Source organism: Staurois parvus, unplaced genomic scaffold (assembly GCF_062004578.1).
Source record: "Staurois parvus isolate SC_StPar_1 unplaced genomic scaffold, SC_StPar_1.0 ptg000191l, whole genome shotgun sequence".
In the NCBI taxonomy this organism is placed as follows: domain Eukaryota; kingdom Metazoa; phylum Chordata; class Amphibia; order Anura; family Ranidae; genus Staurois; species Staurois parvus.
Genome location: NW_028317987.1, coordinates 8439797 through 8452558, shown reverse-complemented (window position 1 = coordinate 8452558; position 12762 = coordinate 8439797). Strand labels below are relative to the sequence as shown.

General features: G+C 45.6%; 1 protein-coding gene across 1 annotated transcript in view; it reads left to right on the top strand.

The window, feature by feature from the left end:
• The window catches only part of LOC149461971 (uncharacterized), a 208482-nt gene extending 196265 nt beyond the window's left edge, over window positions 1–12217 (top strand). The window contains exons 12-14 of the mRNA XM_089677773.1: window positions 10606–10618; window positions 10866–11715; window positions 12195–12217. Of these exons, the coding sequence (XP_089533899.1) occupies window positions 10606–10618; window positions 10866–11715; window positions 12195–12217 (886 nt within the window). The remainder of the gene's footprint in view (window positions 1–10605; window positions 10619–10865; window positions 11716–12194) is intronic.
• The last annotated feature ends 545 nt before the right edge of the window (window positions 12218–12762 follow it).

Here is a 12762-nt window from a genome sequence, read left to right as displayed (position 1 = left end):
CCACTTTCAGGTCTCTTCACACTGCTGGTGTGTTAAATTTTTTGACATAGGGTGCAGGCAGATTACGGGCCTCACATAGCTGCTGCCAGGCCCCTAATCTGCCATGGGCCCCTATAAACCGCCTCCTCATGCTGCTGCCAAGTCTAGAGTCTCTCATGGGTCCCTGTACGGCCTCCCATTGCTGCTGTCTCCATCGCCACACTCTGCTGCCATGTGCCACTTTCAGGTCTCTTCACACTGCTGGTGTGTTAAATTTTTTGACATAGGGTGCAGGCAGATTACGGGCCTCACATAGCTGCTGCCAGGCCCCTAATCTGCCATGGGCCCCTATATACCGCCTCCTCATGCTGCTGCCAAGTCTAGAGTCTCTCATGGGTCCCTGTACGGCCTCCCATTGCTGCTGTCTCCATCGCCACACTCTGCTGCCATGTGCCACTTTCAGGTCTCTTCACACTGCTGGTGTGTTTAATTTTTTGACATAGGGTGCAGGCAGATTATGGGCCTCACATAGCTGCTGCCAGGCCCCTAATCTGCCATGGGCCCCTATATACCGCCTCCTCATGCTGCTGCCAAGTCTAGAGTCTCTCATGGGTCCCTGTACGGCCTCCCATTGCTGCTGTCTCCATCGCCACACTCTGCTGCCATGTGCCACTTTCAGGTCTCTTCACACTGCTGGTGTGTTTAATTTTTTGACATAGGGTGCTGCAAGATAACGGGCCTCACATAGCTGCTGCCAGGCCCCTAATCTGCCATGGGCCCCTATATACCGCCTCCTCATGCTGCTGCCAGGTCCAGAGTCTCTCATGGGTCCCTGTACGGCCTCCCATTGCTGCTGTCTCCATCGCCACACTCTGCTGCCATGTGCCACTTTCAGGTCTCTTCACACTGCTGGTGTGTTTAATTTTTTGACATAGGGTGCAGGCAGATTACGGGCCTCACATAGCTGCTGCCAGGCCCCTAATCTGCCATGGGCCCCTATATACCGCCTCCTCATGCTGCTGCCAAGTCCAGAGTCTCTCATGGGTCCCTGTACGGCCTCCCATTGCTGCTGTCTCCATCGCCACACTCTGCTGCCATGTGCCACTTTCAGGTCTCTTCACACTGCTGGTGTGTTTAATTTTTTGACATAGGGTGCAGGCAGATTACGGGCCTCACATAGCTGCTGCCAGGCCCCTAATCTGCCATGGGCCCCTATATACCGCCTCCTCATGCTGCTGCCAAGTCTAGAGTCTCTCATGGGTCCCTGTACGGCCTCCCATTGCTGCTGTCTCCATCGCCACACTCTGCTGCCATGTGCCACTTTCAGGTCTCTTCACACTGCTGGTGTGTTTAATTTTTTGACATAGGGTGCAGGCAGATTACGGGCCTCACATAGCTGCTGCCAGGCCCCTAATCTGCCATGGGCCCCTATATACCGCCTCCTCATGCTGCTGCCAAGTCCAGAGTCTGTCATGGGTCCCTGTACGGCCTCCCATTGCTGCTGTCTCCATCGCCACACTCTGCTGCCATGTGCCACTTTCAGGTCTCTTCACACTGCTGGTGTGTTAAATTTTTTGACATAGGGTGCAGGCAGATTACGGGCCTCACATAGCTGCTGCCAGGCCCCTAATCTGCCATGGGCCCCTATATACCGCCTCCTCATGCTGCTGCCAAGTCCAGAGTCTCTCATGGGTCCCTGTACGGCCTCCCATTGCTGCTGTCTCCATCGCCACACTCTGCTGCCATGTGCCACTTTCAGGTCTCTTCACACTGCTGGTGTGTTAAATTTTTTGACATAGGGTGCAGGCAGATTACGGGCCTCACATAGCTGCTGCCAGGCCCCTAATCTGCCATGGGCCCCTATATACCGCCTCCTCATGCTGCTGCCAAGTCTAGAGTCTGTCATGGGTCCCTGTACGGCCTCCCATTGCTGCTGTCTCCATCGCCACACTCTGCCATGTGCCACTTTCAGGTCTCTTCACACTGCTGGTGTGTTAAATTTTTTGACATAGGGTGCAGGCAGATTACGGGCCTCACATAGCTGCTGCCAGGCCCCTAATCTGCCATGGGCCCCTATATACCGCCTCCTCATGCTGCTGCCAAGTCCAGAGTCTCTCATGGGTCCCTGTACGGCCTCCCATTGCTGCTGTCTCCATCGCCACACTCTGCTGCCATGTGCCACTTTCAGGTCTCTTCACACTGCTGGTGTGTTAAATTTTTTGACATAGGGTGCAGGCAGATTACGGGCCTCACATAGCTGCTGCCAGGCCCCTAATCTGCCATGGGCCCCTATATACCGCCTCCTCATGCTGCTGCCAAGTCTAGAGTCTGTCATGGGTCCCTGTACGGCCTCCCATTGCTGCTGTCTCCATCGCCACACTCTGCCATGTGCCACTTTCAGGTCTCTTCACACTGCTGGTGTGTTTAATTTTTTGACATAGGGTGCAGGCAGATTACGGGCCTCACATAGCTGCTGCCAGGCCCCTAATCTGCCATGGGCCCCTATATACCGCCTCCTCATGCTGCTGCCAAGTCCAGAGTCTCTCATGGGTCCCTGTACGGCCTCCCATTGCTGCTGTCTCCATCGCCACACTCTGCTGCCATGTGCCACTTTCAGGTCTCTTCACACTGCTGGTGTGTTTAATTTTTTGACATAGGGTGCAGGCAGATTACGGGCCTCACATAGCTGCTGCCAGGCCCCTAATCTGCCATGGGCCCCTATATACCGCCTCCTCATGCTGCTGCCAAGTCTAGAGTCTCTCATGGGTCCCTGTACGGCCTCCCATTGCTGCTGTCTCCATCGCCACACTCTGCTGCCATGTGCCACTTTCAGGTCTCTTCACACTGCTGGTGTGTTTAATTTTTTGACATAGGGTGCAGGCAGATTACGGGCCTCACATAGCTGCTGCCAGGCCCCTAATCTGCCATGGGCCCCTATATACCGCCTCCTCATGCTGCTGCCAAGTCCAGAGTCTCTCATGGGTCCCTGTACGGCCTCCCATTGCTGCTGTCTCCATCGCCACACTCTGCTGCCATGTGCCACTTTCAGGTCTCTTCACACTGCTGGTGTGTTAAATTTTTTGACATAGGGTGCTGGCAGATTACGGGCCTCCCATTGCTGCTGCCAGACATGTAATCTGCCATGGGCCCCCGTACCGACTCCTCATGCTGTGACGTTGCAACAAGGTGTAATTCAACCCTACATATGTTAGACCGCCTTTACGAACAGCTAAAGGCCATCACAGATTTCCTGATGTTAAAAGCGGATAAAGGTACTCCCTGTGTAACTTAGATGTCAGCCATTGTCAGCTCATGTGTGACACCTGCGCTTGCTCAGGCCCTTTGAGGAGGCCACGCTATTCGTGAGTCGGCAGGACTATGGGATGAATGAGGTCAAATCGGCCATGGGCCCCCGTACCGCCTGTTCACGCTGATGCTGGTCCCACAGTGTGACCTGGGTCCCTGTACGGCCTCCCATTGCTTCCACTCTGCCATGTACCTCTTTGAAATCTCCTCACACTCCTGCGGTTGTCCATTTTGTCATAGGTTGCTGGCAGATTAGCGGCCTTCCATAGGTGCCGCCAGGCCCCATATCGACCATGGGCCCCCGTACCTCCTGGTCACGCTGCTGCTGAGCCCACAGTGTGACCTGGGTCCCTGTACGGCCTCCCATTGCTTCCACTCTGCCATGTGCCACTTTGAAATCTCCTCACACTCCTGCGGTTGTCCATTTTGTCATAGGTCGCTGGCAGATTACAGGCCTTCCATAGGTGCCACCAAGCCCCATATCGGCCATGGGCCCCCGTACCGCCTGGTCACGCTGCTGCTGGGCCCACAGTGTGACCTGGGTCCCTGTACCGCCTCCCATTGCTCCCACTCTGCCATGTGCCACTTTCAGGTCTCCTCACGCTCCTGCTGGTTTCCATTTTGTCATAGGTTGCTGTATGGCCTCCCATTGCTGCTGCCTCCACCGCCACACTGTGGCTCCAAACACTGGTTTTGGCCCCGTGACTGGCCAAAGGAGTGAAGTGTGCAGTGATTCTAAGATCGACGGCACTCATCTGCATGTCATACTGACAGACAGTATTATTTCTCTTCCCCAGCAGACTCCAAGGGCATTTAAATTAAAGGTACAGTGTTCTGCACTAATATTAAGTCTCTCTGAAGCCTAGAAACACCCTTTTTTAAGTTAAATTCACAGCGAATTTATTCGACTCGAATCGAATATTGTCCACGAATTCGCCGAATCAGTCGAATCGAATTTTTCATTTCTTCGCTCATCTCTAGTTATGGTCATCAGATTTGATAACCGTTACATCAGGAAGTTGGCTGTTCCTGAAATGGATTTCTAATGATCCAGGCCTTTCTTCCACCAGGTGGCAGTGTTGTCGGGAATGGGGAGTTTTAAGTTTCCCATATTTAATCGGGGTATTTACCTGTGACCACAGTACTTGGTTCACACAGTCAACTACTGTGTTCAGCCTTTTTAGGAAGTCCATCCCAATTATCATGTGGTGCCGGGAGATGCTGGCAATGATGATGGGGTGTCTCAGTTCCTTATTACCCAGTTTCAGTTTAAGCCAGGCGGTACGCATGACTTGTAAAGGGTCTCCACCTACACCAATCAATGAGCTGTCAAAGCTTTTAAGTCTCGGCTTGGTGGGCATGACATTCGCCACTTTATCAAAATGTTCCTGTGACATGATGGTTGCTTGGGATCCAGTGTCTATTAAACCGACAATCGAAAGATCACTGGCATCCTGCACCTGTACTGTGGCATAATATCTCCCATCAGATTCAGTCAGCTCACACATGAAATTAGTGTGGTTGAAGATCTGTGGGCCCTTCAATAACATATGACTAGCTCTTATCTCACCGCATGTGGTGGACACATCACCCTTATCCTCCCTGGTGGGATTCTTGGACTGTCTCAAGACAGAAGCACAACTAGAAGTTGGTGCTCCGTCTGGCTTGTCAATCCCGACGACTTCCGATGCCGCGACTATATTAGGGGCAATAGATGGACACTGAAAAACAGGAGAATCATTAATAACCAACAAATGGTCCCCCTTTGCCTGAGAACTAGATTCTCTATTAGTAGGCGTGTCAGGGACGGGACACACATCTCCTGTCATTTGACTCAGTGTCCTCCCCTGTTGGTTTAAGGCTTGGTTGCCTGTTAATTCTGTGACCCTTGGTTGGTCACAGGAGCTGCTCCTAAAAAAGGATTGGATGGAAATTGAGTGACAAGCCTGTCCATTTGTTCAGCCATTTTGCTGACCTGTGCCTCTATTTGTCCAATACGCTCAGAGGAGTCATTCTGTTGATTCTCCCTCTTCCTATACTTGCGCTTGTATTTTGGACGGGACTGGTAATGAGACTCAGAGTCAGAACTACTGCTCTGGTCCCGACGCCATTGTTCTCTCTGAGGTTTTGGGGTCTCCCTGTTATTAAAGGGAGCCTGGGGTACTGTATCCCCCCTTTGAGCCTGAGGGTGTTCTTGGCGTGGAGGAAATCTTTGGAAGTCGGAGTTTTTATTAAAATTGGGATTCTTATTGTAATTATGGGGCCTGTTGAAATTGGGGTTCCCATAAAAATTCCCATGTTGGTTTTGGCGAGGATAATAGAACCTCTGAGGATACCATTGACTCCTTTGATTCTCATCACTGTACTGACCCTTACCATACTTTTTATTCTTCTCACTTCCACTACCGTAGTTTCCTGGCTTTTGTCTATCCTTTCTCACCCACTGGTTTTGGGGTGCAAAGTTATGGACCTCCTTCACTTGCTGGGTTTGAGGTACAAATCTAGGGGAACCATTGGTTTTACCCCCACGGACTACTTCCGCATATGATTTCTTCTCTGCCTGCAAATTTGGATTTGGAGGGGAAACGGTAGTGGCTGCTACTATCTTGGGGCTATTTTTAGGTTCTCTTTTTATCCCGCCCTCACTGGACTGTTGGATTGAGAATAAATAGTCACTCTCTCTCACCAACCAATCAAGAGAGCATCCTTTTCTGTAATCCTTTGCAAGTCCCAATTTTATGTAAGCAGGTAATGCTTCATAGAATAGTGTCTTGAATTCTGGCTGGTTAGGATTGGGATCCTTTTCAGCCAGGAAATAGGCATTTCTGAGGACAGCCAGAAATTCTGCAGGGCTTTGGTGAGGACCACACTTTAATTTGTAGGCCGCAGCCTTGGCAGAGGTTACAGTTTTATAAGGCCCAAATTCCATGTGGCACTTATGTTTAACCTCTCTCCAGGACTGATTGGAATAGGCCCTCAAGGTCTCAAAGAATTGCCGGTATTTCTCTTCAAACACCCATGGCAGCAATTCTATTTTGGTGTGGTCATCTCTAATGCCCAGAATCTCTAACGTCTGTTCATATGTTTTCATGTGTTCGGTGATCTCAAGGGACCCTTTCTTAGAAAACATAGGAACAGTGTCCTTCAGGAACTTAATGACCTTTGGGGTGTCATATCTCCTGAATGACCCCTGGGATTTCCCTTCCTGCCTATATGAAACCTCATACTTTCCTTCAGAGCGCTCTGGAGTGTATCTTGAAAGCTTAGGAGGTGACCTATATTCTGACCCTGACTCACTATCAGATACTTCGCTGTGATGCGGGTATCTCCGCTCATCAGCCTCTGGCTTGACTGGGTTGGTCCGTCTTTGGACCCCAGAATTTATTTGGGCCGTCAACCTTATAATCTGCTCCTCCAGAGTTTTCTGCTCAGATTTTATCAAGGTAAGTTCTGACTGGTCATGCTTATCCCCTGGGTGAACTTTAATTTTGACAGGAGATAACCTCTCTGATCTGAAGTACTCCACCTCATCTTTTAAGTCCTGATACTTCTCTTGAAGTTGTTTTAATTCCTGAAAGTTTCTCTCATACAGGTCCTGAGCACTTCGAAAGTCTCCGACCAATTTATCATAATATTTCTCGGATTCGTCTAAACGAATACCGGCATGACCAAGCTTCCCTTTCAAAGACTCAATGTCCTGATTTTTGCTTTCTAACAAGAGGCGGGCCTCTGACAACTCTTCCCTTAGAGTCATGGTCCGCTGGGCAGCTCCAGCGGTCATGAACCATAACATGGGCCAAGCTTCTAGGAGAAGTCTGTCACGGCTTCTATCACTTTCTGCTCCAGCAAATGCTATTAAAAACCCAACAACCTGGCCCTTTTGGTTGAACAGGTCCTCAAAGGTGCTCATGGCCTGCTGTTTCTCTTCATCCACAAATTCATTATTGCTATCCCCCAGACCTAATCTCTTGCGGAGATAATCTATTACTTCACATTCAACATACTTCTGCCAAGCACCGACAGCTTTCCGGGCTGGCTTCATAGCTTCCTGCTCAATGCCTTGAGCCGCCATATTTTCCTCGTTATGCTTGGAAGAGGTGGATCCGTGATTACTGGATGTCATTTTGATATAAAATATATGTTTGACAAAGTGTACAAATATACAATCACCAGTGCGTTTTGTGTTATGGTACGATTTCTATGGATCTCAGCAGTGCCTCCAAATTTATCCTGTGTTGGTTTATGTAAGGATATATATTATTTATAAAGGGCGTGTCCCTTTCCCTTAGATGAAATATTACAGTGCCTCCAGCCGTTAAAATGCGGCAAATATTTAGTAAACCAATAATTTGGACACCTTGATAATTTGATCACCACTTATTATTATACCTTGAATTCTTTTAGCCAATATGATTTCGTACCATACACACAAAATTTGCCTTGCAATAGATAAATATAAAAATTTATTTATGTACAAAAATTATATATATATTAACACAAAACGCAAAAGACTGGTGATAAATGAATATTGGTACACACAATCAAAAATATATCCTACCAATGTAAGACACAATAATAAGGTTTCTAACTAATTACATCAATATCACAATTTTTAAATGATATGATTATTTATTAAATTTATTAATAATTAATAATTTCGAATATCTCAAAGGTTATATTCTCACAAGCCGTGGCCATAGGATTGCAAGAAGCAAGCCCTTGATATATGATACTCTGGTTATTAATATTCAATAAATTATGAAATATGAAAAAAATTATAATATGGCAATAAACAATTTTTAACAGTAAAACAGGATCTCTCTACATATATCTAACTACCCAATATTGTTGTGATACACTAAGGTAATTCTATGATTCCACACAACGGAGAAAATAGGTAATACAAAATCAAATAAACATCTCACCACACCCGGAATTCAGACTAGGCAACTCTCCCGTGGATTTAACTGGCAATGGAACGCCTTTAGACTGATATTATAGGGCAAGTGATAGATATTCAGTAAGGGAGAATGTAGGAAGTTATAAGGTTAGAGGTTTAGAAATTTAGTTAAAGTTTTAGGAGGTTTGAAAGGATGGAAGAGTAGTTATTCAGCAGAGATCTTCTTCAGATGTCAGGGTCTTCTTTTGATGAGGTCTCTTCTTGAGCTTTTTCTTGATGAGGTCCCCTTTCTGTTAAAGGTACAAAGGCTTTTATATCCACTAATCCATTGTTCTAAGATACCTTCCCACCAGGCTTCCTGATTGGCTAGTTGAGAAATGTGTGTACATAAGCTATTTCTCACCTGCCCGCCAGGTGGCGGTCATGTATCATAGAACAATTTGAGTATTTGAGATGACTCATACCTCGGGTGGAATCTTAAGGTAATTTCAGGAATCAAATATACGTCTTTTTCCAGATATAAGTGATCATACCTATGATATTCTAAATAGGGACCATGGAATATAGGTGTATATTCAGTTATTCCTTCTTGAAATACCATCCTGTTTGTTTCCTGATAAGACATGTAACTAATGCTAGTTTATAATACATCTTACTTCCCATCATCTCAATACTCAAGTTAGTGATATATAGTTCCCATTTCTGAATATTTAGTGGTGTGTAAAATCCATAACATCTCATTTATAATATGTTTTTGTAATATATCTTTGTAATTATATACAGTCAACTTTTAGACTTTATATACAGTCAACTTTTAGACTTAAATGTCCTGAATTTCACCTCTTTGTTTTAGAATCAACATTTTCTCTGTGTAGAAAAAAAAACTTTCTGTTTGCCTGGCCCTTGTGTTGGACTCATGGTAAACAACTGTTAATGCTTTCACCCTTGGTGAACAATAGTATATTTCAGAGGTCTGTTGGTTCATCACACTCTGCACGTTTTGGTTAAGCTTTCAACCAGTTGAGTTCCCGTCTCATTATTGTTAAAATGTTTGAAAGTCGAAGTCCTATCTGGCTATTTGTTTGACTTTCTGTATCTGCATTCTTCTCAACCTCAATATACAAATAGTCCTTGTTGACAGTCCAAACAGTCTTATTGTCTTGGAAAAGACTCACTTCCCCCCTTCTCCATTTCTTAACTAGAATCCTTGATGGTTCAACCAAGACAAAATTAACTCTTAGCATCCGGCTATACTGAGCTGTTTGTCATATAATATTATGTCTTGATAAAGTCATATTTTTGAGATATAATTCAAAAGGTCCACAACAGGGGGGATATGATCTCCATGTATAATACATAAGGGGGGGGATATGATCTCCATGTATAATACATAAGGGGGGATATGATCTCCATGTATAATACATAAGGGGGGATATGATCTCCATGTATAATACATAAGGGGGATATGATCTCCATGTATAATACATAAGGGGGGATATGATCTCCATGTATAATACATAAGGGGGGGATATGATCTCCATGTATAATACATAAGGGGGGATATGATCTCCATGTATAATACATAAGGGGGATATGATCTCCATGTATAATACATAAGGGGGATATGATCTCCATGTATAATACATAAGGGGGGATATGATCTCCATGTATAATACATAAGGGGGGATATGATCTCCATGTATAATACATAAGGGGGGGATATGATCTCCATGTATAATACATAAGGGGGGATATGATCTCCATGTATAATACATAAGGGGGATATGATCTCCATGTATAATACATAAGGGGGGATATGATCTCCATGTATAATACATAAGGGGGGGATATGATCTCCATGTATAATACATAAGGGGGGATATGATCTCCATGTATAATACATAAGGGGGATATGATCTCCATGTATAATACATAAGGGGGGGGATATGATCTCCATGTATAATACATAAGGGGGGATATGATCTCCATGTATAATACATAAGGGGGGGATATGATCTCCATGTATAATACATAAGGGGGATATGATCTCCATATATAATACATAAGGGGGATATGATCTCCATGTATAATACATAAGGGGGGATATGATCTCCATGTATAATACATAAGGGGGATATGATCTCCATGTATAATACATAAGGGGGGGTTGCTGTAGGAAAGTCCTGGATTCTTTCTTGGATACACAGAATATAACTGGATATAACATTTATAGGGAAAGTTGATCCAGGGAATATCTGATTGCCTCTCGGGGGGTCAGGAAGGAATCTTTTCCCAGCAAAAGCAAATTGGATCGTGCTTTGCTGGGGTTTTTTTTGCCTTCCTCTGGATCAACTGTGGATGTAAGATTATAATTTTTTTTTCTATGGTTGAACTGGATGGACTTTTTTGTCTTTTTTCAGCAAGACTACCTATGTAAATTATGGTGGTCTTCAGGATCAGTCCAGTTTTCATCTTGGTTGTTTCCTCACTCTCTGACTAAGGTCCATGAATAAAGAAATGACCTGGTAGGAGATCAGAGGAGCCATTTCCTAGTTCCCTTGAGGGTGGAATTGTAAGCTCCTCAGAGACCAAGCTGCCTGATGTGGGCGGTGTCCTGGTTTGGGGGAACCAATCGGCTCCTGTCTAGTAATCCTCTTTGTCTTTTTGTATTTTAGTCCATGGCCGGGAGATGAGGAAAACCTCCGAGGATTGTCTCACTTTGTCTCCAGACTGGAAAGTAGAAGATGAGGACATAACACAGTATAGACCAGGAGAAAACCCGGCTCCCTCCAATGTCCATCCGGCACCAACCAGTGTAGATGGACCATCGGATTCCTTGTATCCTGAGGAACCTCAGACTGTGCGGGACAAGGCCGGCCTTCCAACAGAGAAGAGGTTCTCCTGTACTGAGTGTGGAAAATGTTTCCATTCTAAATTCAGCCTTAATAGGCATAAAAGATCTCACACGGGGGAAAAACTGTGTTTCTGTTTTGAGTGTGGGAAATGTTTTGTACAAAAAGTTGAACTTGTCAGACATCAGAGATCCCACACGGGGCAAAAACCGTATGCCTGTCTTGAGTGTGGGAAATGTTTTTCAGATAAGTCCAGTGTTAATAGGCATAAAGGATCTCATACAGGGGAGAAACCGTATTCCTGTCCTTGGTGTGGGAAATGTTTTGTACTAAAATTTAAACTTGTCAGACATCAGAGATCTCACACAGGAGAAAAACCGTATTCCTGTCTTCAGTGTGGGAAATGTTTTTCAGAGAAGTCCAGTCTTTACACACATCAGAGAGTGCATACAGGTGAAAAGCCATATTGCTGTTCTGAGTGTGGAAAATGTTTTTCAAAGAAGTGCAATCTTTCTGCGCATCAGAAATCTCACACTGGGGAGAAGCCGTATTCCTGTCCTGAGTGTGGGAAATGTTTTTCACAGAAATCCCATCTTTACAAACATCAGAGATCTCACATGGGGAAAAGCCACTTTCCTGTCCTGAGGGAAATGTTCCTCACTGAAGTCCTGTCTTCCTGTACATCAGGGGTCCCACACAACCCTGGAGGTGTATTAGTGCCTTGAGTGTGGGAAATGTCTTCTAGATGAATGTTGCTGGACATCCCAGCTCTCATGTGGGGAAGAAGCACACCCTGATATACACCTCAGATATACTCCATGGCTGATCTTCATCATGGAAGAAACAGTTCATAAGGAGATCAGAGGCCCCCAAAGACATGGATGAAGTGTGAAATGCTCTGTAATGATGGAGAACATTCCCTCGGCTCAGCAAATCTCCTAATGACATCGGTGTTTTAGCCCCATTCACAGAGAAGGAATGGACAGGAGATAACCTCTCAGAATTCTGTCCCACGGTGATTGTTGTCCAGGAATTGTCCATTGATGCACTTTGTGAGAGATTTCATGGCCTTGTACACCTGCTGGGAGGGTTTTATGATTTATATACTGATTGTGAATAAAACATTTTAAGCTCTTTATTGATATGTTTTTCTGGAGTTCCTCTTTATAAAGTCCCATGAGTCCCATTGTGTCTGTATGAGAGATTTCATCTAGGGTAAGGACTGACCTACACCCCATCCATGCACACTTACCTCTCCGGATCTGCTAGGGAATGGACTAGAGACCATAGATGGCATCCAGGTAGAAATACCACACAGAATAGAAATTCCACATCTAAAAACAAAGGTTCTAGACCAAACCATGACAATACCTACTCTGGATCCCCATCATACCATTCTCCTCACACCCAATACCAACCTTCCCCAAATAATGAACGAAGGGGACCACAATCCTATTCCAACCATCACAGGAGAGGCCCACCTAATAGACCTCAGTATCAAGCCCATAGGGCACCTCCCTCCACTCCTAGGGAGGACGCAGTATAATTACAACTCTAATACACAACAGTGTTTTATAGGGGAAGGAAGGGTCCGAAAAAGGAGCGACACTACAGGGGAAAGAGAGGGGGCAGACGCTGCAACACACTACAACAAAAAGGAGACTCTAATAGACAAGGGCATTATTAATTTGAGTAAGAATGAAGTTACCAAGGAGGAATTACACT